Below are 27,265 nucleotides of genomic sequence, written 5' to 3' on the forward strand. Positions count from 1 at the left end.
AAGGTCATTTTAATACTAACCTGCAGACTCGGTTATGTCGGAGGGAGTTTGCAGAGGAATAGTAAACTGAGAAGATCCCACAATGGGTTCCCAACTAGCTTTATTTTCATTTCCAATATTATCAGCAATGATACAGGAGCAATTCAGGCAAATATATCACCTTAAATATATCGGAGAAAAACTTCACTGTCAAGCATGTCTCACTCCAGCAAATGAACATAAACACAGAGAACAAAGTCAGCAGCATTAAATTAAAGTGTCTTTGCCACACTCCTTTCAGAAAGTCTCCCCCGCGGTGTACGTATTTCATTTTACTTATTGTTTAAGTTCAAATTTCATTCATTGCCCAGGGGCTACATTTAAAAAAATTCATATTTAGTTATATATTAAATAATTTCACCCCCAAAGCACAAACTTCATTGGAACTGTGGGACACTGATTCCCTGGCTGTGAGGTGACACCAGCCAGGCCTGCAGGACACTCAGCAAGCCCTCCTACCACACGCCCTTTGGCGAAGCCCATCCCTTTGTTCCACACAACAGTGCAGACTGCAGTTTGAAAGACCAGTGGGACCTGGAGGGGACGCCCCTGCGTGGCCACCCAGGTGTGCAGAGGCCATGAACTCACATCCGATGCCAGAGAGCACGTGGACTCAAAAGGGCAGGACGAGCCCCGCCTCTTGCTGGAAGAGGGGCTGCTTTCTTTCTAGCATGTTCTTTGACCTGCGCTGCAAAGGCTTGTCCCCAAAGGTGGCTCGCCCAGACAGCTAGCACAGTGGAGACAGGAACCAGCCCCCACTTTAACCACTAACAGCGGAAAACACGTCTCAAAGTTAACAGGAGGAGGCCATGTGTGTCGGTGGGAGGCTCTGGGGATGGGGAGTGCACAGGTGGGGCCCAGGGTTCCCACACTGTCCCTGGCCAGCTGCAGTGTCACCGCACAGACTCAGCCCAGAGGATGCTCAGCCAGGGGCTGGTGGGCCAAGCTGGGGGGGGGACATGTCTCTTAAGGGGCACAATAGGGATGCAATTAAGCCGGTGGGGTGACTCTCAGGCCCCATGGGCCCCTCAGAGTGAGGTCTAATGGAGGGCCCTGCTCTGCCCCGAATCCACCTTCTCCAGCTGTCGTCCTGAAAGGGGCCCACGCCCCCCGGCCTGCCGCCAAGGCCCCTTCCTGCCACCATCTTCCCTTCTACTACATCCTTTAACACTCTGGACCAAACCACCTCTCACTAATAATAAAACCAGACTACGCAGGCCAAGGACCGAAACTAGAACAAGGTTGACAACGAAGAGCAGGGAGGCCCGCCCCTCCAACAGCACAGGCGTCAGGAGGGGCACAGCCCTCCACACACAAGCTCCCCTAAGCTACTCTCACCACTGCCATCAAATCGCCTCTGCAGCATCCTCCTCCCCCTCGTGGCATAGGCCCACCTCACCCAAAACCCAGGGCATGCGCACCGAGCCCCACCATCAACGCGTGTCTGAGAGGCTTGGCGCACGGACAAAGCACGAAAGCTGAAGGACCGACTGACACAAGCACAGTCCTTCTGGGACAGAACCACGCCAATGCGATCCCTAGAGTGGCCTTTTCTGCGGGTGTGCTGGGCGCAAGGAGCACAGGTGTGCAGGGCCGGCATCAGTGTTGGTGGAGGAGGGTGTGAGGGCTCCAGGCAGGCATGCGGTGAGGCTGGAGCCAGGACCTTACCAAGCACCCAGTGATGCTCAGTCAAGTGACTCTGACAAAGCAGAGAGGACTCGACTTGATTCCTCGGTGTCACACTGTCATTGTCGTTTAAAAAGTCTCCTCTAGGGTGTGAGCCGGAATCTCCCGCAGCAGCAGGCGAAGGAGGGGGAAAGCGACTAGTGTTGAAGGGCTCCAAACAGTGAGACACTGGTGCTTTCATTCTCACGGCGGCGGCCAGACAGAAGCAGCCCTAGAGGCGCCCCGTCGGCTGGCAGCGCCGCCCTTCTCCACACAGGCTCCGGCTCCGGCTCCGGGCTGCCCACTATCTGCTGGGCTGCAGGTACTGGTGCATGAACATGTTGAGTTCACTGTCCATCCAACCACCTTTATTCCTGCAGAGAAATGATTTGCAGCGGTGATAGGTGATAATAATAGGTAATACTAGCATAATATGCCGAGCCGTTCTTGGCACAAACCCCTCCAAAAACCCCCTTCTTACACACGAGGAGAGACTTTCCAAGCTGCAAGCTGTGTCTGCTTCACCCTGGGACCACGGGCCAGGCCCTGAACTAGTGGGAACTCTGCTTCCCTGCCTGTCCGTCTCAGGTTGATCCTGTCCCCAGAGGATGACCAGCAGCAGACACTCCCCACATGCACCCTGCTAGTTCCCCGGGGATGAGTGTGTCCCTGGAAAATGGCTGCCCCGGGGGTGGGCGGGGAGGGCACAGGGACACAGTCAGGGGAGGGGAAGTCCACTTCCCTGGGCTGGGGCCCGTGCCAATGACGCAGCTCCTGGGTGCTGCCCCCAGGGGCGGGGGCAGGAAGCACAAGGTCCCCGTGAGCTGATGCTATCTCAGGCTGAGCGGCCGGGGACTCGTGCCGAGCACACACATTCAGCTCTGTGGCTGCATCATGAAACCTGACTATTTTATAGACGGAAACAGTGAGGCACAGGAAAGCTCAGTGACTGGCCGGAACACAAGTGCCTGGACCAGAACCCAGGACCCCTGGCTCCTCAGATCAATATCCTCTCCAGCTGTTTCGACAGACCCTGTGCAGATCTGGGTTCCTATCTGGTTTCTGCTAGTTACCTGCTACCTAACCCGCTTCTCTGTGGGTAAATGCTGGCTTCCCCCCTTTCCTGAGCTCAGAGAGAAACGGACTAAAATGCATGCGGGGGCCTAGCCCAGTGTCCCCAGCACACAGTGGACAGTCAAGGACAGAAAAGGCTGCTGAAGGCTGAGCAGAGCAGCTCAGGTCAAGTGCCCGAGACGCTGCAGTTGAGAAGGTGCCAGTGAGCTATAACCCTACGGCCCCGCACCGCCTGGTTCCTCTGCTGCCACCACAGCCGTGACTGCCAGTGCCGGGGGGACAGTGCTGGTACCATACCTGGTCTTACACGGGAACAAGCTAAACCCCCACCAGGAGCTGTGTGCTCGTGACACACCACAGCCCACACCGCCCAGGCCTCCTCACCTGAGCAGCTTTGCCTTGCTCTGAAGTGAAACAAGAACCTCGATTTTCTGGTTCATAGCAGCAATCTCCTGCTCCAGGTTCTCCCGGGTGACATCCACTTGCTGGCACAGATGAGCAAAAGTCCCAGACAGTTCCCTGCGGAGGAGAGAGTCGGGATCAACCTGGCGAAGTGGCTGTTTTAGAGAACAAAGGTGGTGACTAAATCCGACCAACAGAGTCGGGCAGCCGCCAGGCCTGTCGCCTGCTGGCAGCTCTGCCCTGCACCAGTCCTGGTTCGGTAGAACCCTCCTACCCCATGCTGAGACCATGCACGTCACAACCAGCACACACACTCACTATCACCACCGTGTCAGAACCAGGAGCGCAGGGCATCATATCGTGAGACTAGGATTGAGATCTTGGCTCTGCTGCTAATCAGCCAAGTGACCGGGGACAAGTGACTACTCTTCAAATCTCCATTTCTCCATTTTGAAAAGGCAAATACCAAGAAAAATGCCTGCCTCTAAAGCAGGGGTGGGCAAACTTTTTGACTCGAGGGCCACAATGGGTTCTTAAACTGGACCGGAGGGCCGGAACAAAAGCATGGATGGAGTGTTTGTGTGAACTAATATAAATTCAAAGTAAACATCATTACATAAAAGGGTACGGTCTTTTTTTTTTTTTTTTTTTTAGTTTTATTCATTTCAAACGGGCCGGATCCAGCCCGAGGGCCATAGTTTGCCCACGGCTGCTTTAAGGCAACCTTTAAAGTAATGTCCCTCGCCGAAACCGGTTTGGCTCAGTGGATAGAGCGTCGGCCTGCGGACTGAAAGGTCCCAGGTTCGATTCCGATCAAGGTCAAGGGCATGTACCTGGTTGCGGGCACTTCCCCAGTAGGAGATGTGCAGGAGGCAGCTGATCGATGTTTCTCTCTCATCGATGTTTCTAACTCTCTATCTCTCTCCCTTCCTCTCTGTAAAAAAAATCAATAAAATATATTTTAAAAAAATAAAGTAACGTCCCTCATCTGTCCAGTCCTCCTTCCTTAGGGAACCAAACTCTCAGGTGGTCCCAGGTCAGGACACAGGTGTCCCTGGAGATGCCACTCCCCATCCCCGGCTGCAAGGTAGCACCGCACGGCTGAAGGTCAGGGTCGGATGGTGCTCAGGACCCAGTGGTTTCCAGGTTAGAAGGGGACCCAGAGGGAAGCCTGAACCGCGGGAGCTGGCGCTGGCTCAGGGCTGCCGGCCACTCACTGCTGGACTTGGTGGCTGCAGTTGGAGCCGGTGTAGCTGATGATGAGCTGCAGCTTCTCGCTGGCGTACTCCACAAACTGGCGCTTGAAGGCCCTCTCCTTGGCCTTAGTGGTCCAGGTCAGACGCTCGTAGACATAGAGGAGGCCATAGAGTCCAAAGGACAGGGCGATGAGCCGCCAGCCCACCGCCTTCCACACCTGCAGAGGCACAACTGTCAGCTGAGGCTCCCACCGTCCATCCTCTCAGCCCGTCCCTGCCAGGACTTTCCCCAGAGCCCGCCAAGGAGCCTTCGCGCCTCGACTCAAAACACCTCTTTCAACGTCTCCTTTAATCCCACTGAGGCCAAAAGAGCAGGGATCGGCTACAGTTTAAAATAAGGGTCCTAGCCAGTTTGCTCAGTGGATGGAACATTGGCCCATGGACTGAAGGGTCCTGGGTTCGATTCTGGTCAAGGGCACGTACCTAGGTTGCAGGCTCGATCCCCAGCCCTGGTCAGGGCGTGTGTGGAAGGCAACCAATCGATGTTTCTCTCTCACATCCATGTTTCATTCTCTCTGTCTCTCCCCCTCCTTTCTACTTTCTCTAAAACTCAATGGAAAAATATCCTCAAGTGAGGATTAACCAAAAATAAAAAATAAGGGAAACTTGGTGTTTGCACACATGATTTATGCAAAACAGTGGGTAGGGGTACAGGTCCAGGCACACGGAATTTTTTTTTTTTTAAATCCTCACCTGAGCACTTGCTTATAGAGGAAGGGAGAAAGAGAAATACCAGTATGAGAGAGAAACTGGTTGCCTTCCGTACGTGCCCTGACCTGGGATTGAACCCACAACCTAGGTATGTACCTTGACTAGGAGCAGAACTGGCAACCTTTTGGTACACAGGACGAGCTAAACCAGCTGAGCCATTCAGCCGGGCAGCACACAGAATTCTTGAGGATCAACGTTCTGATGACACTGACAAGTCACATTCCACACATCGTTCCCCAGCAGATGGCTCCTTTTTGTCCTGTTTGTAGCACTTTGCTTCAAGGCAGTGTGGCTACATTCAAAGAGCACTGGACTTGGAGCCGGAAATCGAGGCTCCAGGGCTGCCTGCCATCCTGGCTGTGTTTCTGTGCACTTGTTTCCCCCAAAACCAGCCTAACGGTCTTCACCAATTCACAGGTTGTTTGGGTCAAACGAGATGTTGTAAAAGGGTTACATAGCCATCAAGGGTCCGGGTCTCAGCGAATGACCCTCTGCCAGGTCACCTCTGCGGAAGAACCAGAACATGGGCCTCTGCGGACCGGGAGGGAGAGGGGCCTCGGCTGCCTCACCCTGGTCTTACAGGCTGAGAAGGCAATTTTGTTAGTTACATTCAGCCACCGTTTCTACAAATCAAATGTCCTTAATAGAGCGAACTCGCCCACGTCATCAAGAACATTCAAGGTAGCCCTGGCCGGGTAGCTCAGTTGGTTGCAGCATCATTCCCATACACCAAGGCTGTGGGTTTGATCCCAATCAGGGCACATACAAGAATCAACCAATGAATACATAAGAAAGTGGAACGAATCAACGTTTCTCTCTCATGCATGCACTCTTAAAATCAACAAAAACAAAAAAAAAAGAAAGAAAAGAAAGAGCCGTGGCCAGTGTGGCTCATTTGGTTGAGTGTTGTCCTGAAAGGTTGCTGGTTCGATTCCCGGTCAGGGCACATGGCCGGGTTGTGGGCTCGATCCTCAGTAGGGGCCATGCAGGAGGCAGCCAATCCACGTTTCCCTATCATATCAATGTTTTTTTCTCTCTTTCTCCCTCTCCCTTCCTCTGTCTCTAAAAAAATCAATAAAAAATGTAAGCTTAAAAAAAGAAAAAAATTCAAGGTATAAGTTATCTTGGCTGCAGTGTCTCTTGGATCAGGAAGTACAGGAGACCCCAGTTATCAAGAAGGCAGCCTGCAGCTCTAGCTGGTTTGGCTCAGTGGATAGAGCGTCGGCCTGTGGACTGAAGGGTCCCTGGTTCGATTCCAGTCAAGGGCACATGCCCGGGTTGCAGGCTCAATCCCCAGTAGGGGGCGTGCAGGAGGCAGCCAATCAATGATTCCCTCTCATCATTGATGTTTCTCTCTCTCTCTCTCCCTCTCACTTCCTCTCTGAAATCAATAAAAAAATTTTTAAAAAGAAGGCAGCCTGCAATCTCAGGCCTTAGGGTGGAAAGCAAAGGGCCATAAAACCAAGAGATGGAGAGACAAGGTTGGGCTTGGCCTCTTTTGCATTAAACCCTTTCAAGTTTTGCTCTTGGTTTTCTTGCCTACAAATGAGACACTCCTGGAACCCACCTCTCTAGAACCCAGGCCTGTCAATTTCTTGGGTCACTTTCCTACCCACCATGCAATGCAGGCCCTACAGGGGAAAGAGCACAGACTTAGAGTTAGATGGGGCCAGAGCTCAAAGCCTGCAAGGTAATCAGTCTTTCCTATCTGTCAAATGGGAATGGAGCTACCCTAAATGCCAGCTGAGTGAGACAAACAGGTCAGTAAGTATATATGCTAAAGGGCTGAGGCTGCACACTGGCACAGATCAGTGAAGAGAACACTCAGTCTCTGATGGAGGTGAACAAGCCGTGCCACACAGGGACCACCAGGACTGTGCCCCTCAGTCAGCCACCTGTCCTCCCACCTCCCACCCCTCCCGAGCAGGGCGTGTCACTGACCACTCCTCCAACAACCAGGATGCCCATGGAGGTCCTGGACGTCAGGGAGGCCAGGCCAGTGACCATGGAAACCATGAGTTCTTCTTGGGCGAGGGAGCCCTGAGGCAGAGGGGGCATGCTGGGGTTGGCTGGCGTCAGAGGGATTGGACGCTGAACCTGAAGAGAGAAACAAGGAGAGGGCTAAGAAAAATGGGACTCATTCAATGAAACCTTCAGTGACCCTCAAAGCTAGGGGTCCTGAAACAAGGACGGGTGGCTTTTCAATTTCCAAAAGGCCAACAGGGGGAAGTGAGCTTCATAAGTTGCAAAGAGGATTTGAGCTTCATAGCAGACCTGCTAGCCCAAAGGTGAGCACTGTGGGATACCCCGAAATGTGAGCAGTGGCCACCTTGGAAGGCTTCAGCATCCAAAGCGTGGGACATGTACCAAGAGTAGCACGTGCAAAAAAAAAAAAAAAAAAAAAAAAAGAGTAGCACGTGCAACAATTAATTAAAGTACAATACAGAGAGGTCGTGTAAAAATCTCAGTTTTAAAACGGAATATGGAGCCCCGGCCGGTGGCTCAGGTGGTTGGAGCATCATCCCTTACATCAAAAGGCTGCAGGTTTGATTCCCGGTCAGGGTGCATACAGAAGGCAAGCCATTGATGTTTCCTTCTCACATTGATGTTGCTCTCTCTCTCCTTTCCCCTCTCTCTAAAATCAATAAACATATCCTTGGGTGAGGAAAAATATTTTTAATGGCATATAGAGAGATAGTTTATGTCATTTAGATTTAAGTTATGTATTATTATAATGGTTAAACTATTTACTTTAATATAATTTAATAGCAGTAATGGTTACTTTAATATGCATTAGAAAAAAAATGCAGCCCTAGCTGGTTTGGCTCAGAGGATAGAGCGTCAGCCTGTGGACTAAAGTGTCCCGGGTTTTATTCTGGTCAAGGGCACATGCCTGGGTTGTGGGCTTGATCCCCAGTAGGGGGCCTGCAGGAGGCAGCTGATCAATGAATCTCTCTCATCATTGATGTTTCTATCTCTCCCTCTCCCTTCCTCTGTGAAATCAATAAAAATATATTAAAATAAAGAAAGAAAAGAAAAAAATACAGCTAGCATTTGCAACTTCACAAACATCAGTGCTCAGGATACGGCCAGCGTGGATGTGGGAGCACCGGGACCGTGGGCCTCCCGCACGCCCAGGTAAGGGGCTGTGCTCGCCTGGTCGTTGTAGCCCATCAAGGCCCGGCGGCTGTTCTTGGGGCCCAGGAACCTGTTCACCAGCATGGTCCACCCGAGAGAGAAATGGAACTCGATGTCCTCCTGAAAGTCAGCACACAGCTTGTCACAGTTCAGGTCGTAGCTGAGGGAGAAGCACTGCCGAGGGACCAGCATGTCAATCTGACTCCGCACGGACGCAGGGAGGAGGGGTTTCAGGCCGTCTGTCAGGAAGAGAACGGGGAGAGCACCTCAGCTCCACGGGCCGCACCAGGGCCGAGGCTTGAACGGGAGCCGCAGCTATGGCCAAGGATGCTGATGGTTCTGCCCAGAACCAGGCCCGATGAGTGGGCTGTGGGACCGGGGCTCTCCCAGGGGGGCAGGTCTGGGCTCCACCCCTGCTAACACTATGCCTCACGTGGACTAAGGGGCAGGCCCCGCAGCCGGTGACGGTCCCGTGTGGTAACACAAGACGGCTCCGGAGGCTGCGTGTGGAGTGAACTCATGACATCACCCAGAACCTGAAGGCATCGAGTTGACTCATCATCAAAGGTGACAGATAGGAAAGGTGGTCTCTGCCGCCTGGCCTCCGAGCCGAGTTCCCTGCACTCACCGATCATCTCCTGCTGCATGGTCTGCAGGGAGCCGGTGATGGCCGTGGAGCAGCGGTCGGACATGTTTCGGCCCAGTCCTTCCTCTATGTGGCGGTGCAGCTCCTGCAACCAGACGAGAGGTTGAGGGAAGAAGCACCCCAGTCAGGACTTCCTTCTGGGGGCCAAAGGACAAGGAGAAGGAAGCTGGTCAGCCCGTGCCCCGGGAGCTGTCATGGGCGAGCTGAGAGAGGCCTGGTCCCGTCTCCCCCGCTGAGGGGTCCTGACAGACCAGCAGGGACTGAATCACGGCTGCTTGGAGATGCCACCCAGTAGCCAAAAGGATCGAAGGGTGCTTAATACGAGCACTGCTGCTAATGACTCACATTCTTATAAACCTTGAGGACGACGGGAGAAGGGTGGAAATCCATCTGGTACTCGTCCACCAGCACAGAGAGGCGCCTGATCTCCTCGGCCATCGCCGTGGACACCTATAGAAGGAAACATTAGGGATCGAGAAAGAACGTGTCCAAATGTGCACTGGGAGAGCGTCTAAAGAGAGTCTCCGATTCCATATCCTTCTCCCCACCACGCCAGCCGTCTCCTCCGCTCGTCATGGAATTAAAGCTTTTGAGGTAGAAGGGACGTGAGAGGTTGGCTGACTGAATGCTCATCTAAGATCTGGATAAGGTGCCCTGCCCAGTGGACCCGGCGAAGGCGCTGCGTGCGGGAATCGGGGCCACAGGCTCCTCCTGCAGGCTGAGGAGGCCCTCGGTGAGGAGGTCTGCTTTTCCACTTCTCCACCCTGGACCCTGCTCTGAGCCCGACCCGTTTCTCACCTGCCTTTCGACTTCCTCCGTAATCTGCTTAATCCGCAGTTTGTAGTCTTGCGCCAAGAGCTCCAACTGTTTGTCAATAAATGTCAGCCGCTCCTGCCGCTCCTCGCGCATTTCCAGGCAGTAAACCCTGAGAGAGAGGGCTGGTTACAAGACCCAGGCCCCCACTCCACTAAGCAGAGGAGCCAGAGGGGCTGCCGGAAAGCCTGTGCGGGCCCAGCTGTGGTCCTGGCCGCAGTGAGGCCCGGGAGCCTTGGCAGTGTCACTCACACACGCAGGTATGTGCTCATCCCCTTCCCAGGTACGAGGGAGAGATGGCCCAACCACTCACTCTCAGGTCTTCCATTAGGAAGATGTGGTGACAGTGGGGGAGGTGCCTGCAAGGGGTTTGGAACAAGTGCTGCCAAGTAACAGAGGGAAAAAATGCTCAACCCCACTCCTCTGCGGTACTCTCCACCAAGAAGCCTGGCAAAGCTCACCCAGGCCCAAGCAGTGTGAGGGCCAGGAAACGGGAGATCCAGCACATATGCTGGTGGGACTAGGAATGGGCTTAGATGTTTCAGAAAGCAACCAAGTCAAACTGGGTAAAACTAAAAATGCACGTACCTAAAATGAACAGTCCTACCTCCCAGAATTATTCCCAGAAAGGAGGGCGTCAATGTGCCTGGGGGGCCTGTAAATGGTGTCCACTGCAGCATGGTTTGCAACAGCAAAAAAATAAAATCTAAAAAGCAGTCAATGGGCCCCTAGCTGGTTTGGCTCAGTGGATAGAGCATCGGCCTGCGGCCAATGAAGGGTCCTGGTTTCGATTCAGTCAAGGGCACGTACCTCGGTTGCAGGCTCGATCCCTGGCCCTGGTTGAGGCCCCTTTCAGGAGGCAACCAATCGATGTGTCTCTCTCACATCAATGTTTCTCTCTCTCTCTTTCCTCCTTCTCCCTTCCACTCTCTCTCTAAAAAAAAAAAATATCCTCTGGTGAGGACAAAAAAAAAAATAGCAGTTAACAGTCACAGCTCCTAACACATGTACCCACAGATGAAGGCAAAGGAGAGGTGACTAACACATGTACCCACAGATGAAGGCAAAGGAGAGGCTGTACGTTCAGAGCACACCCAAAGCAACACTACATGTTCCTCAGGGTTTACGCAAACAGTTCTTCTTACATGGACGATAGGGCTACACACCAGATCAAGGTCATGGTCGCCTTGGAGGGGTGAGCAGAGTGACACTGGGTCAAGGGGCTGAAGAATCAAAGGCACTTCCATTTTTTCTGTGTTTTAACTTAAAAATAATATAAAGAAAACACTGACTATCAATTCTGTGTGGTGGTAGCAAGGTGCTTTAATCTTTGTGCCTTCCTATATTTTAACATCTCTCCAAAAAAAGGTTATTTTTAAAATGTGTTCTGCTTCGGGCTCTGAGAATGGCTGTAGTGCCTGGGGCAGCTCTGGGCCAGGCCTCCAGCATGAGCTAGTGAGGGTGGCATTTCAGGGCGCCATGCTGCACAGGTCCAGTGGGACAGACCCCCAATGGTCCCCTCACCAGGCTGCTCCGTGTACATCTAGTGAGGCCTGGCGGCTGGGGAAGGGCACAGGCATGGGAACCCAGAGACGGCTCTGCTGGCAGGGCTCTGCCCCTGGCCCATCGTCCCAGGCCGGGGGTGAGGCGGTCACTTCCCAGCATCCCCTCTTCACGCAGGCCTGCCCGAGGTCCCGGGTCCTTACCGCTGCTCCTGAGCCGCGATGTGCAGAGAGTCCATGATGAGGCGAACTGCTTCCGCGATCTGCTTGGCCCGGACCGTGTGCTGCTCGAATTTGGTCTTCACTGCAGACTGGGAGATGCACTCCTGGAGCAGACGAGAGGTGCTGAGGCGGCACGTGGGCCACCAGCCAGGGCCAGGCTCTGGCTTCACTGCCAGGGGCATGGCCGGTGACAGCTGGGAAGCCCAGAAGCACCAGAGACCAGAATCAAAGGACTCACCTCAAACCTCCTCTCGAAGTTCTGAAACTCAAGCATCCTCACTTGGAAGCCCTCTGCAAGAGCGCCCCCTAGGAGAACTGCATGTTAGTCTGGAAATAGCTGCGCAGGGAGGAAAGTGAAAACCCACAAAGCCACCCCAATGCGACACTTGGCTAAACACTGGGGGGAGCAAAGAGCTGCTCACCCAGGCTCTTCTCACCACATCCTTCTCAGAACTATTTTCTGTCGGCTGACAGCATGAGGCCAAACCTCTCAAACATTAGGGAAAAGAGGAAGTTGGTCTCACTGTCACCTCCTTCGGGCATGCCCTGGGCCTTCTGGATCCTGGCGTTGAGCGCCTCCTTGGCAGACACAAAGAAGATGCGGTCTCCAGCCTGGCCTCGATCCACCACGCCCAGCTCATCCACCAGGAAGCTGGTGCAACGCTCCATGTGCTGCCGCCGCACCTGGAGCCCATGCAGAGGGGTGTCTGTGACCAGGGGGGGGCAGGTGAACCAAGCCCCCCAGAAGCAATATGGGGGAGTTTCCTAGGGGGTGGCCTGCCAAAGGCATTTTATGCAGATATAAGCAGAAATGCTAACACATGCCTCAAGCCGCCTCTGGTGAGGGCCTAACCAGTGTCTCACTTTCGTGCCCCAGAATGAAAGGAACTGGAGTTGAGAACCTCCACCTGGGCTCTATGCTGACAAGCCGAGTCCTCCAAGGCCTATTTATGAGAAGACTGGGCACCACCATACAATCCTGTCTAGCTCTGAAGTCTAGGGTTCTACTACTAGAACTTACAAATGCCAGCAGCCTCTTGGGCCACCTGCCGCATGCTTTCTCAGTGTTGAGAGACTTCATCCCTGCGGTAATTCCATTACATCCACCTCACAGGTGAGGAATTTGCCAAAGTCACACTGGCCAATGTCAGCCTGCGGACTGCACACTTTTTCATCCCTTATTACCAATCTGTGACTCCTGTTTCTTTCATCTCACACATGAACCAATTATTCTTCTCCCACTTTTAAGCCTCCTTCCTGGATATCTTCCTAGAGCTGAGCCGGTTCTATGATGATTAATCCTTTATGAACCAAAGTGAGCACCGGCCCCAGACAAGGGTGCAGCTAATGTGCTGGGGACGCCCTGCAGACCTGGATGAAAGCCTCTAAGAGTGGAGGGTTTGGGAAAGTGACTGGGAGGTGAAGAGGGTGTTTAAAGCCGGCAGAAGACCCCACAGTGACCTGAGGGAACACTTGGGAAATCTTTGGTGATGAAATTCCTTTAGGAAAGGCGTGAACCTGATGCAGCCTGGGAGTGCATGAAAGGGCCCTGGGTACCCATGTGGGGTGGCAGTCCCCAAACTGCTGAACAAAGAGGCACCAACCTCCTCCATGTACTCGGGCTCTGAGGCGGACGCATCCCAGCGGTTGTTCAGAATGAAGATGTTGGGGCGGGACAGGCGCTCGCTCACCTTGTGGAAGAATTGCTTTTCCTGCACGAGAGGCAAAGACCTCAGTGGAGAAGGGGCCCAGCCAGCCAAGGCCCTGGGAGCGTGGGAAAGGCGGAGGAGGGGTTACCGTCTGCATCAGGGTAGACTCCGAGTTGGCCACCAGCACAAACACATCAGCGTCCAGGCAAAACTTGTCAATCCAGCTGTCCAGCTCTGTGGTGACATCGATGCCGGGGCTAGAGGTGACAGGGTTAAACCGATATCAGGCACACAGACCATGGGTCCTGTTCTTCCTGCTGTGGCAGACCTGAGGCAGCCAAGCAAGGGAAGGAGACGGCGATAAGAGGGGAGAAAAATGTCATCCCTTCCTGAAGGGACTTTTACTTTTCATTTCAGAACATTCCAGGTAATCCGAACATGTGTTTCCTGCCACGTGCATCTATCACTGTTACAAAAACATAATGATTTATAATTTCACTCTGGAGATAAACAATTAAGGTGAAGTGCTGCCCTGGCCACGTAGCTCACTTGGTTAGAGCGTCACCACCAGGGTTGCGGGTTCAATCGCCGTCAGGGCACATATAAGATCAAACCAATGAATGTATAAATAAGTGGAACAACAAATTGACGTTTCTCTCTCTCTCTCTCTCAAATTAATAATTTAAAAAAGGTGAAGTGTTATATTCATGAGAGTCCAATAAGCACTATAGTACGGTATTTCTTGGTATAGTTGCAACCTGCCCACCAAGCAGGAGCCAAGTGCTCCTTCAGCAGAAATAAAGTACAACACGGACCCCACCACACACACACACGTACTAACATTGGGCTGAGGCTTTGGCCACCCCTCCCATCCCTCCTCACAGGCCATCACTGGCACATCTTCAGGGCACTGATGCCAATGGGTGCCGTAACCAGACCCCGGAGGAAATCCAAGAGGCAGGGGGATTTGGTAGAGCCAATACATAAGCAGAGCAAGGACAGGGCCCAGGGGACATTGGCTTGATGATCCAGAAATGGGACTCCTGGCCCTCTAGGCTTGGACCTCCTAGGGGGGCACCTTCCCTCTCACCTGTCCATCAGCACGAGGTCATCCTTCAGCAGCGGGCACTTGGAGTTGGGCCACATCACACTCACCAGGCTGCCGGCGTGCAGCTGCTCATCCTGGTGGAGGGCATGCGCCAGCTGGTTCACAGTCTGATGGGCGGAGGGGAGGGACATTCAGGGCCAAGGACCAGCCCCCGCCAGACTCCTGTGCTGCCTGGCATGGCACAGTGGCCTGAGACTGCTGGCCACTTGCTTCCCCTTTCCTTTCATTTTACACATAATAAGTCAAGAGTTGCCCTAGCTGGTTTGGCTCAGTGGATAGATCATTGGCCTGCGGACTGAAGGGTCCCAGGTTCGATTCTGGTCAAGGGCATGTACCTTGGTTGCGGGCACATCCCAGTGGGGAGTGTGCAGGAGGCAGCTGATCGATGTTTCTCTCTCATTGATGTTTCTAACTCTCTATCCCTGTCCCTTCCTCTCTGTAAAAAAATCAATAAAATATGTTTTAAAAAAAAAGTCAAGAGCTGGCAGTTGCCAGGAGAACCAACTGTTCTTCACTCCCCTCTCAGCTTCTTCCTCAGACACTGCGCTAAAGCTGGCAGTGCTCTGTAGTAAGTCTTCATGAACCAAAATGAGCATCTGGCCCCACACAAGAATGCAACTGGCTCTCAGAGAAATTAAATGTACAAGCTCCTAGCTGGTATGTCAGAACCCCAGAGCAAATGCAGGAATCGCTCTCTGGCAACTTCCCCGAGGAGAACAAGGCATGTACTCTCTTCAGGTCAAGAGAAAAGCCAGATGGCCTGCTGGGTAACAGGCAAGGAACTGCAGACTCCTCATTCCTGGTGCTCCGGCTCCAGCCCGCCCCGAAACAGCTCTCCTCCTCAACAGCCAGGGAGCAGGGCTGCCACACCCCACCACCAGGCACCACCCTCTCCGCAGGGAGCCGTTACTCCTGTCTTGCTAGTTGGTCTCAGCCCCGATTCACCCTCCAGGATGCCCAGGGCTGCGGCCCTGCCCCAGCCCCACACAGCACCGCACCTTGATGCTCCTCTTCTCCTCGGAGCCCTCCGTGAGGAGGAAGGCCTCGTGGCCATCTGTGCCCTCCACCCGCAGGAAGCAATTGGTGGTGTGGCCGATCCCGGAGGGCAGGACTTTGTCCCACAGCATGGCATTGATCACGGTGCTCTTCCCATTGCTCGTCCTGTGGGAAGGAAACACTGGCTGTCAGTGAGGCCCGACATCTGCATTTTGGGCTTTCGCAGTGAAGTGACCAGCCTGGAAGTCCGAGGCCTTGTTCTCTGCAATGGCAGCAGCGCCCAGACAGGCAGAGCGGGCGCTCCGAGTTCATGGAAATGGACAGACAAGCGCCCGGCCTGTGCCTGTGAGGTGCTCCTGGCTCATCACTGCAAACCCACATGCAAGGCGCTCACACGGTGTGGAGTCAGCACGATGCCGCTCACCTGTCCTTAAACAGGCCTGCCCGACCGCAAGCCTCTCAGCATCACTGAGGGAGACCACCTAAGGAGACCCGCTCCTTCCACTTGAAACCACCGACACCCTCAGTCTCAGTGACCTCAGCTAATGGCCCCAAAGTCCCTGGTTTCCACAAAAGGCCGAGTTTGCTGCTCTTCTCCCACTGTGCTCCTCCTCACACATGAAGCCCCACCACGTCTGCCCCGCTGGTAACTGCTGCTACAGGGCAGCCTGCTGCAGCATTCTTGCCTACCGTGCCCCCAGGACCTTGGGGTGCTCAGCCTGTGGTCCTGCACAAAGTGTCTCCCTCACCCCATCCCTCCCTCCCAGCCCAGAAGGAAAAAGGTGTGAGGGCTTCGAGAACTCACCGGCCAAAAAAAGCCACTTTCATGTGCCGCCGGGCCAGCACCTCGCTGATGCCCTGCACTTTGGACAAGTAACCTTTGACGTCCAGAACCTGTTCCTCTGTCGTAACGGGGTCCAGTTCTGCATTCCTGTAGGTGTCTGGAGGCAGGAGTGGAAATGGGTCAGCACCTGCTCTAAGGAGTTCCACGGTCACGTCTGGAAGGAACAGAGGCCACCGAGGCGGCTCCTGCTGCCGGGCTGAGGTCCCGATTCCCTACTGTGGCCGCAGTGCGCAGTGACGAACACGGCTCCCGGGGGCAGGACTACCGGGTTCCAGGGCAGGCAAGGACGTGCTGGTCTCACCTCTTCCTGGCTTTGTGACCTCAAGCAAGTGGACCTTTCTGGGTCTTCGTTTCCTCACCCTTAAAGTGCAGATAACAGTCCCTACCTCCTGTGACTACTGCAAGGATTAAATGAATTAAAGCACAAAAAGTGCTAAAAATGGTGGCTAGTGCATGATGGATACTCAAATATTAACTGTCATCATTTACTTTTATGTTTAGTACTTAACAAATACTTACAAAGTTCTCACTACATGCCAGGCACAGATCTGATCACTTTTCAAAGCTACATTTAAAAGAGACAGCCAGTAGGCCAACAAACTCTCCGTCCTAAGGCAGTAACTCTCCTTCCCCAGCCAGGGCAATCCCAACACAGTTCTCCAGCTCTTTCCCTTCCAGTCCACCAACAGGAGAGGCCTCATCTTTTCACACACAAAAAAGGAAGACCACTCCTGATGCCATCTTATAAAAACCTCATTAAGCACGTGTTTGCCCACAGCACCACCTCAGTGAGTGACTCAGAGGGTATAGTCTGGGCTCTGGGAGGACAGTGGCCTGGTCTGCCCCATCCCTGCATGCCCACTGCCAGGCACACCAGAGAGAATGCTAAATAAGCAGGTCGTGAACAAGAATCATTTCAACAACCAACCTTATAACTTTAAAATGCAGATGTTTAAGTTTAACAAATATTTAGGAAATACTTTCTCTTGCATCAGGCCCCATGCTAAGGGCAGGGCACAGACAGTCCCCTCTCAGTCCCAGTCCGCTTGGGCTGCTGTCACACAGTACCGACTGGGTGCCTCACACACAACAGAAATGTATTGATCAGGATGCCAGCTGGTGGGTGAGGGCCCTCTTCCAGTTCCGACTTCATGTATCCTTACCTGGTGGAAGGGGCTAGAGCTTTGTGGGGGTCTCTTTTATTTATAAGAGCACAAATCTCATTCATGAGGGCTCCACCCTCCTCATGACCCAATCACTTCCTAAGGCCCCACCTCCTAACACCATCACATGGGCCTTAGGAGTCCAACATGTGAATTTGAGGGAACACAAACATTCAGACCATAGTACTGGACATATGTCCTTTCTTTTAATAGCAGCCTGACATGTAAACCAAGCAGAAGCCAAGCCACTCTAGTGGAAAACAGCGTGGAGAGAAGCGTGTCCCTGGAGCATTTCCACCGAACCTCTAGGGTTCCACAGACTAGAGTCTGAAAACCCTGGTCTCGCCTGAGCCCTGCTTTCCTAAGTGAGGAGACCAAGGGCAGATAAGACTCAGCAGCGACTGCATCTTTACTGACAATCCCAGGGCCTGGCGCCAGGATGTGCCTTCTAGAGAGGGAGCCTGAGAAAGTCAGCGGCTGGAGGGGGCACTCAGACTGAGCAGGACCCTGGGAACCAGCCCTTCTCTGCTGAGCCTACAGGTCGGGCTCTGATCAGTAACTCATGAAAAAGGTGCCAGTGATGCAAGTTTCCTATTCATAGTCCTGTTGTCTAAAAATATCAGAGAACACTGTGGTCAGAAACAAACACCACCAGAAAGAGCCCCGTATTAATGGCAGCAGAACTGGGCCACGGAAAACACCTGGGTAAAGCCCCCGTGTGTCACTTACACAGTATCACGCAACTCACCCCTCAACCTGCTTGTGTTTCAGACGGGGATTAGATCCGCCTACCCCTCGTGATTAGATGAAGTCGTATACGGGGAATTCTTAAATGGCAGGTCCCTTGTGTTCCTGGCCGATCTCCCTGGGACCCACCTCCACACCATTCCGAGCAGAGCGTTGCTGGAGGCGACAACGCATCTGGGCCTGAGCCCCCCAGGAGCAGGGCTGTTCTGCCCACCCCCAGACCCTGCCACCTAAATACCCGAACCGACAGGAGCGGGCCTGACTCAGCAGGAGCCCGTCTCACCTTCCAGGAAGGTGGCACTCTCTTGGATGTAGGCCCCCAGCTGCTCAAAAATGCCATTGATCTTCTTCTTGGCAGTGACAAAGTGCTTGAGTGGAGAAGCATTCACCTCAGCCATGTGTCTCTTATCCTTCTTGACTGCGACAACGGAGTTGCATCGAGGGAAGAACAGGGACATCGCGCTGTAAGAGAAGAGACTGTGAGCGAGCCCGGGACACCCAGCTGGGCGTTATTCCGGTGTATGGCAGGGGCTGCAGGGGAGCGGGGACCGGCCAAGGGTCCATCGAGAACACGGGCTCCAGGACTAGAGCAGGGCCGGGAAGTAGGAGCCACATCTCAAGAGTAAGCCAGGACCTCTCAGGACACTAGGGCCAGGCTCCCTGTCACAGAGCCTGGGCACTCAGACCCTGGAGTCAGGGCCCGAATTCAGGACTCGCACTGGCCGTTCCTCGCCTGTTGACCAGTGACAGGCCCTGCCTTCCCCACCTCAGAGAGACGAGGAGGAATCGAGAGGCAGAAAAATATTACAGAAATCCACCTATTTCCTACATATCACCCACCTGAGAAACAGCGCTGAATACTGAAAGCAGCGAAAGCAAAGTGACACTCATGGTCAGTGACTCCCACCACTCTCCCCTGCTGTCCGGGTCCCGACGGCCCTAATTTCTAACAGATTTTGGTTTTGGGGTTAGGGGCAAAGAAGCAGGATGATCCTCAAGGGAGAGGTCTCCCTCATTATCAATGTGTGCACAGTAGAAAATGGGGAAACTAAAGGCAAAAACATCCAGAGGGGCTAAGTAGTAACTGACACGCTCAGTGGCCGGAAGTAACCGCACAGGAAGATCTGGTGATAAATTCCTAACTGGGTAGGTCATGGGGGCAGTCACACCTCAGGCCTATAACCTCCTCAGTAAAAAGTTAATCTGCCTTGACCTTCTGTTCTTGGGTACCTGGGTACTTCTGAAGTATCAGATCAATGCTTTTTCAGACCCCTCAGAGGCATAACCACCTCATGGGAGCACATAGCGTATTATCTCTATGCCACCTCTACACTGTAAATGCTAAATGTTAACTACTGTGTGCACACCGAGGTAAAAGAAGCATGCATCTCTCCATTTCCCTTTTTATCCAGTCAGGTTTCCCAGCTCTGCTTTCCCTGCCTCCTACTCTGCCACCAATGGATTTCATGTCATCATCCTAATGTTCCCTCCTTTGATTCCCAATGCACAAAAGGAACTGCAAAACGGCCATGCCCACAGCATATTCTCAATCCGCGTTTCCTCGGTCCTGCTTCTGGGCACGTCCTTGGTTTGGCTCTAATAAACTCCTGTAATATTTCTACTGGGCTGGAAGTTCGTACTCGGACACCACCTCCCTGTGATAAGCAGTTAACAGTTACCAACACGGCCTGTTCCTGTGTGGGAGGCTCTCCTGCTCTCACTCACCCACACACACACCTTCAGAGCCTCGTTTTTCCAGATAGCAATAACATGTGAGGGGTCTCGAGACCTCACTCCTAAGCCCTAGAGACATGTGGCTAAAGTCAAAAGGGCAGACAGACCGAAGAAGATCCCACATGCGGTTGAGGATCTCTGCTCCCAAAAGCAGACCGTTCCTCAGAGACCCCACTACACACACACAGAGCTACTCCACCAGAAGAGCCCTGGGATCCTGGGAAGTCAAAGGGGAAAAAGTTTCTCCATGGATGAGTTGGCATGTGCTGCAGCCGTGTGGGTGTGCCTGGCTCTACCCTCCCCAACACCCAGCACATTCCTGCCCGCCACTCCCTGTCTAGCAGGCCTAATCAGAGCCATCAGCCCGCTCATCGGCCAAGCAAGCACTCTACCTGGGAAAGGAGAAGGCATTGCTCATGAGTAAGCATGTATGAGAAACCGCCAAAGGGTGTCAAAGTTCCTGAGAAACAGTATCTAGAAAAAGTAGATTCTGCGCAACTGGAAACTGGCTCTTAGGAACTAACCATCCCAAAGAATGGGCAGAAAGACAGACAGACCCACAGGGAAACTGCAACCAACATGTTTTGCCTAGAGCCACAGATTACTTTGCATTGTTCATGATTTCTGGGGAGACAGAAGTGACTTGTATGTCCATTTCTACCTTCCTCCTCAGTAAAACACCACACTGCGGGAGAGTTTCTTAGCATGGAGGCCACGTGTCAAGGGCTTAATAAGAGACAGAAGCCCAGCCAGTGTTGCTCAGGGTTTGAGCATCAACCTATGAACCAGGAGGTCATGGTTCAATTCCCGGTCAGGGCACATGCTGGGGTTGTGGGCTCCATCCCAAATGGGAGGCATGCAGGGGGCAGCCGATCAATGATTCTCTTTCATCATTGATGTTTCTGTCTCTCTCCCCCTCTCCCGTTTTCCCTGGAATCAATAAGAAAATATATATACATGTATTTTTTAAAAGTTTCTAGTCAAGCACCCTTGGAAAAAAATAAGAGAGACAGCAGTGCTCTGAGAGGACACTGGCCCAGCTGGTTTGGCTCAGTGGATAAAGCATCGGCTTGCGAGCTGAAGGGCCCAGGGTTCGATTCCGGTCAAGGGCACATGTCCAGGTTGCGGGCTTGATCCCCAGTGAGGGGCGTGCAGGAGGCAGCCGATCAATGATTCTCTCTCATCATTGGTGTATCTCTCTCTCTCCCTTCCTCTCTGAAATCAATAAAAATATATTTTAAAAAAAAGGTGGGGGGGGGGGCGGAGAGACACTGGGAAGAAAATACCACTGGCTCCTCCAAAGCAGAAAAGGAGAGAGCACTGAATCAGCCTTACTGTGGCCCAGCAGTTAAGACTGTTAAGAGAAATAGGAATGCAAGAAGTAAAAGAGGAAAACCACTGAAGGGAGAAGAAAAGGGATACTGACACGGGCGTGATGTAGCGTGTAGATGACACACAGCTGGGTTCAAACTGTGCTCAGTCTATTTCTGAGCTACATAAACTTGAGCAAGTTATTATTCTCAAAGCCTTGGATTCGTCACATGTACAACAAGCGTGATACCCACAGACCAAGAAGACTAGGCATGGCAGTACAAGCTCAAAGGTAGCTTTGTATGTTATATAACAACCACAAACTCTACCAGCAAGATCACAACACCCAGCCCTCAGGGAAGGGCAGAGGCAACCCCACAACACCCACAGCCCCCCCACCTGCTGCCATGAGGAAGGAGTAGGCAGGTCTGCTCAGCCCCAGAAGTGACTTGCTTCCAGGCAGCAAGTTCCCTGAGATCCATTTATTTTTTAAAAAAATATTTTTATTGATTTCCGAGAAGAAGAGAGAGGGAGAGAGATAGAAACATCAATGATGAGAGAATCATTGATCGGCTGCCTCCAGCACACCTCCTACTGGGAACTGAGCCCGAAACCTGGGCATGTGCCCTTGACTGGAATCGAACCAGGGACCTCTCAGTCCACAGGCTGACGCTCTATCCACTGAGCCAAACCGGCTAGGGCCACGTGGCTTTTAGAAAAAAGTGCGTTAAAGTTCTGGTCATTGTTTGCAAGCCCAAAGGACACGAAACCAAAGGCGTTAGTGTCCAGTACGTGCAAGATTCAAAAGCATGCACGCTAGTAAAAGGTTAGTGTTTCTTTGATGTTACAAGCTCTACTGGGACTTCAGCTTGTCCAGGAGCTGGCTGCTTTCACCAGTCCCCAACTTGCAGCTGCACGCCCATGCCCCACGTGGCTCACGTGGCACCTCCAACCCCTCCACACTCCGATGTCTCTGGCTCTGCTAATTCCGAAGCCAAGATTCCCTGTTTGTGTGGCACATGCTGCTTTCAGCCTGGAATGCTCTTTCCTTTTACACCCATTTGACTCCTACTGACCTTCCAGACCCAACTCTAGTGTCACCCCCTCCACGAAGCTCCCCTGATGTCTCCACAGAGGACATACAATCTTACCTGACATTTTGTTTTTTCACCTTACTGTCTCCCTGTCTAGTCTATGAGCTTCCAGAAAGCCAGTCTCTGACACAGAGCAGTGACCTATTTCCATTTCTACTTCCTCCTCCACAACTGTGAGAAACATGGTTTGAGTGAGAGACTGCCCCTTAAGGGCAGTATCTTCTTACCCTTCCATCCCTGGAACACCCACATCTACTTTTTTCTTAAAAAGCAGCTTTTGACTAAGCATCTGTGTCTTAGTCTTTGGAGCTCAGTGAGGCAAGAGTGGAACAATCCTTTCAGATTCCAGGACTTAATCCTCCCAAAGAGCCAGCTAAACACACAAAGGCACACAAACGGACCAAAGCTGCAAAATACACATGCACACAAGCCAAGATAGGCCCCTACTATCTTGGGCTTCGCCTGCTGGCTTCCTAGCCTTCCAGGGCGGTGAGAGGCGCTGGGTTCCTGTCCCTCTGGAAAGCCCTGATAGTCCCTACTGCACCGCTGGGCTCATTGCAGGCAGGGGGGCCATCCCCGGGCATAGCTACCCACTATGCTTACAGATGTGGCTGCTGCAAAGTACTCCTGAGGTCGTAGCTTCAGATAGTTTACGAGAGCACTTCCCAAGCGTGGTCCACAGCACGCTAATGCACCCCGTTCCACTACATCAGCGGTTCTCAACCTGTGGGTCGCGACCCCTTTGGCGGTCCAACGACCCTTTCACAGGGGTCGCCTAAGACCATCCTGCCTATCAGATATTTACATTACGATTCATAACAGTAGCAACATTACAGTTATGAAGTAGCAACGAAAATAATTTTATGGTTGGGTCACAACATGAGGAACTGTATTAAAAGGGCCAGAAGGTTGAGAACCACTGCACTACATGCTTCAGACCCTCCACTGGAGCACAGGAGCACAGCAAAGACTTTGAGCAGCAAGGGCTGCTGTAAAGACACTAGTTTCACTGTACTTAACGCAGCCTTTCACAAGCTAGTCTGAAGAAACCCTTCCTCTATGTAACAGTTTTTAAAGTCCCGAGGATCACTCTTTGGGAAGAATCTCATTCATCCTGATAGTTTCCCACTCCCGCCCCAAAGAACTGCTAGGGGAACAATATTAAGAGACTGTTACTGCCCTGGCCAGGTAGTTCAGTTGGTTGGAGCGTCACCCCGTACACCGAAAGGTTTCGGGTTCAATTCCCGATTAGGAAACATACCCAGGTTGCAGGTTCGACCCCCCGTCGGGTGAGTACAGGAGACAACCGATTGATGTTTCTCTCTCAAATCAATAAAACAGACAGACACACACACAGAGACTGTTATTAATATTAACCTAAGACCAGAACCAAACCGAATTCCAAACTGAAACTATTAGCACTCCACGGTAATAGAAAGCTTTGCCTCCACCTAGGCCATTAGTAGAGAAGTATTAGGTGTCTTGGGTGTAGGGAGAGCAGTAGCAAAATTCACTGCAGGGTATGTCTGGATCCCAGCACAGTCCTTGGATCCACACCACTCCTTACCCAGATTTATGTAGAGCAACTCCTAGCAGGGAAAATAAAATGGATCCACGGGCCGTCTGCTGGCACAACTGAAAACAGAGGAGAAGCTGAGAGACTGAAACAGAAGAGAAGAAGTGGCAAAGGGAGCAGAGCTGACTCTGAGAAGCGTGTGGTAAGGAGCCAATCTCTGCTGGGCAGAGGGCGGGAGGGTGGAGCCAGCACAGCAGAGAACACCCAAGGAAGACTAATTCCTCGGAGAGCCCCGAGAGCCCAGCTACTTCCTGTCAACCTCTAAACAGGTTCTCTCCACAACCAGTGAAACTCTCCGTGGGAAGAGAAAGGATAGTTTTTCAGCCCCGGTTGGGGAACACCAGCTCCGTGCACAGATGACCCCACTCCAAGAGACGTGCCACCGGATGGCTAACGGAGCACAGCCCTTTCCCTCGACCGGACTCGGGGCACCACAAGTCACAGCCACCACTTACTTTTCAGATGGTGAAAGACCTTCACAGGGTGGGCATCACGGGCATGGCCGGGCCAAAAAGACCAAAGGTATGTCAGGTCTCCTGGGTCCTGTCTCCGATGGAAGTTGGCTACCCGTTGTGTTAACTCCACCAACCCCAACTTTGGAAAGAAAAAGGGACATGTCAACAGACAGCAAACAAACAAACAAAAACAAAACTGGTACGCAGAGCATGTCTAATAGGATATAGAGCTCAACAAACTCATCCCTGGGGGAAGCTGACTCACGGAGGGAAGCTTGCTTACTCACTGGGGTACGGGGTGACAGGGGAAGGGCCCCAAGGAAAAACACAACAGCGGGTGTGGGGCCAATCCTGGGTGTGTACAACACACACTTGGCGTGTGCTGGCCCGACTGTCAGCCAGGTGCTGGGGAGAAGGGGGGGTGCGGGTAGAGGCACATCGGAGTGGGGAGAGGAGCCGAGGACCGGGCTTGGGGCGTGGAACTGAGGGCGAGAGATGGGAGGGCAGGGATGAGGAGCAGAAGGGGACTCCGTGAAAACCTGTGTGTGCCAGATGCTGTAAAATGTCCTCAATGCTCAGCCCTGCGGTGCAGAGGCTCGGGGCACTTAAAACACGTATAGACGCTGGCGGAGCGGCCACGCTGAGGACGGAGATGCCCCCTCCCTTCCACTCCCGAGCTCACTTGCCTTCAATTATGTGAGAAGGGCCATCACCGGAGCCCTTTCCGGGAGGAGGGAGCGAGAGAAGATAGAGAAATGGAAGAAACAGGGCAACGAAGGATTGCAGGAGAGGGGGGTGGGCAGGTTTGGGCTCCGTGCACCCAAACGGCTCGTTATTCGGCATTTTCTGTGTGCCTTCTTGTAAAAAAACAGTCCCTGCCCTCCAGGGGCTTAGCGTGGGGGTTACAGTCAAACAAGTAAACAGACCCGTGTGCGAGGGTAGGAGGTGCCCAGGGGAGGCAGGGAGGGCGCTCCGCGTGCTGAGCGAATGCGGGCTGAGACAAAGGGCCACATACGAGGAGGAGGCCGGGCAGCGGGGAGAAATGTGGCCGGGAAGCCCGGGCAGGCGGGGGCGACGAGGAGTGTCGGGGGACCCCACCCCGAGTCCCGCCCCTCTCCTCGGGGCCAAGGCGGGCCCAGCGGTGAGACCGGGGCGTGGGGACGCCGGCCCGCCCGCCCGGATCCGGACCCTCGGGGCCCCCAGCATCCCACCCCAGGGCCCCAAACATTCCCCCCGGGGCTGCGCCAAACTCGCCGGGTGGGGCCGGACCCACCCGTCCCCACCCGTCCCCACCACCCGGCGCGCTCGCCCTCTCACCTTCACCTTCCCGGCCTCACGGCGGCCATCATGCCCCCAACGTCACCAGCAAGCGCCAGCCCGAGGGGAGGCGGGAGGAGGAGGGAGGACGCGCGTGTCACCAGCCGCCGCAGGTTGGCCGCTCTGGCCCGGGTGAGTCGTTGGACTCCAAGCTCAGCTGATTGGACCCCCCCCCACCCCTCTTTAGGGGTCAGGGGTGCGTCTGCTCAGCGCCTGGAGAGGCATCTCCGCGCGCTCCTTCGCCGCCCGGGCGTCCCAAGCCGATGACGTAGGCCTCGGGACTCCCGCTGCATTCTGGGGGCTGTAGTTCCGCCGGGAGCCTGTCTGGGCTGGGGTGGGCGGGGCCTCCAGCTGTCAAGGGGCAAAGAAAACAAGGGCGTGGACGGAGGTTCCCGCTCTTTTGCTTGGTGGCCGCGGGCCTGATCCCGAGGGCTCTGCTAACTCAGGAATCTAACCTTTCGTTTGTAATATTAGAGACGCGCTCTCCAGAGGAAAACAGGAAGCAAGTTGGGGCCGGATGCCCTTCGACTGACTTTGAGAAGTAAGAACAGTAACAACAGTCACCGAGCTGGTACTTAACATACCTCATTTCATTTAACCTTCACAACAGTTTCAGGAGTCTCAGAGAGATCACCCCAGCTCACGTGCGCAGATCACCGGGCCTCATTATGTGCCAGGCACTAGGACACAGCAATAAACAGGTCTCCTGATGGCCACAGTCACAGAAGGGAAGGCCCCAAGTCTGGGCTCCCCAGTATGGCAGCCACCAGTCACATGTGCCCTCGGAGCTCCTAGATGTGCTGTAAGACTTAGGACCAAAAAAGTATGTAAATGATCTCACTGATATCTTTGCATTGATTGTGTGTTAAAGTTGTGAACTTAAAAAGGGGGGTTCTAGGCAAAGTAACCTCAACAGGTGATCTGAGCATAAATTCCTAACTGGGTAGGTGATGGTGGGTAGTCACACCCCAGGCATACAACTTCTTTACTAAAAGGCTTATCTTTGCCTTAGGCAAGCCCTGTCTATGGTTTCTGTCCTTCTAGGTTAACACACCTTTGAAATGCCCCCTTTCAGACCCCTCCAGACAGCACATAATCTTAACTATTCTGTAATCCCCTTCCCAAATGGCTTCCTCCCACCTTCATGTAACCTTCCTGACATTCCCTCCTTAATTTCAAACACATAAAAGCTGCCAAACTGTTACTCTCTGGGCCATTTGAGATCTTGCTCCCTGGCATAAGTCATCAGTTTGGCTCAAATACTCATAAAAATTCTCTACAGGGGGGTCGATGGGGGGAAAATGTCATACTTTCAACAATAAAGATTTTTTTTAAAAAAAATTCTCTACAGGTTTGGACATTTCCCGTGTAGACAAAGTGATAATATTTTGGATAAATTGAATTAAGTGAAATATATACCACAATTAAGTTCATCTGTTTCTTTTTACTGTTTAAAATATGGCTACTGCCCTAGCCGGTTTTGCTCAGTGGATAGAGCATTGGCCTGGGGACTGAAGGGTCCTAGGTTCGATTCCAGTCAAGGGCACATGCCCAGGTTGCGGGCTCAATCCCCAGAAGGGGGCATGCAGGAGGCAGCCAATCAATGATTCTCTTCCATCATTAATGTTTCTATCTCTCTCTCCCTCTCCCTTCCTCTCTGAAATCAATAAAGAAATATATTTTAAAAATAAGTAAAAAAATTTTTAAAAACCAGCTTTATTATAAATAGAAAAAAAGCTTTAAAATATGGCTACTAAAAAATCTAAAATTACGTAAGTGTCTCTGTTATGCCCAGATTTCAAG

At 52.9% G+C, this 27,265-nt stretch overlaps 1 protein-coding gene and 1 long non-coding RNA gene across 7 annotated transcripts; one reads left to right on the plus strand and one right to left on the minus strand.

Moving 5' to 3' along the window:
* Window positions 1-83: 83 nt before the first annotated feature.
* On the minus strand, window positions 84-24,284 carry MFN2 (mitofusin 2). Of its 6 annotated transcripts, XM_023748445.1 has the most exons (19): window positions 24,146-24,282; window positions 23,682-23,749; window positions 18,259-18,437; window positions 16,027-16,162; window positions 15,224-15,386; window positions 14,208-14,332; window positions 13,266-13,374; window positions 13,073-13,180; window positions 11,993-12,152; window positions 11,707-11,774; window positions 11,451-11,572; window positions 9,730-9,856; window positions 9,277-9,381; window positions 8,914-9,016; window positions 8,304-8,524; window positions 7,089-7,244; window positions 4,398-4,594; window positions 3,163-3,297; window positions 84-2,108 (listed from the first exon to the last, which is right to left on the minus strand). In XM_023748445.1, exons 3-19 carry the CDS (start codon window positions 18,431-18,433, stop codon window positions 2,009-2,011), a joined length of 2,310 nt encoding a protein of 769 aa, XP_023604213.1. In that variant the 5' UTR covers window positions 18,434-18,437; window positions 23,682-23,749; window positions 24,146-24,282; the 3' UTR covers window positions 84-2,008. The 6 variants fall into 6 exon arrangements, with proteins under 6 accessions (XP_023604213.1, XP_006107822.1, XP_023604214.1 ...); XM_006107760.3 differs by lacking the exon at window positions 23,682-23,749 and having other exon boundaries at window positions 84-2,078; window positions 11,999-12,152; window positions 24,146-24,284; XM_023748446.1 differs by lacking the exon at window positions 23,682-23,749 and having other exon boundaries at window positions 11,999-12,152; window positions 24,146-24,284.
* Window positions 24,207-26,878, plus strand: LOC106695485. Its single transcript, XR_001346563.2, has 2 exons — window positions 24,207-24,344; window positions 25,937-26,878. It is a non-coding gene; the product is annotated as an uncharacterized LOC106695485 (long non-coding RNA).
* Window positions 26,879-27,265: the final 387 nt, after the last annotated feature.

This window comes from Myotis lucifugus, unplaced genomic scaffold (genome assembly GCF_000147115.1).
Source record: "Myotis lucifugus unplaced genomic scaffold, Myoluc2.0 scaffold_1411, whole genome shotgun sequence".
NCBI classification, from domain to species: Eukaryota; Metazoa; Chordata; class Mammalia; order Chiroptera; family Vespertilionidae; genus Myotis; species Myotis lucifugus.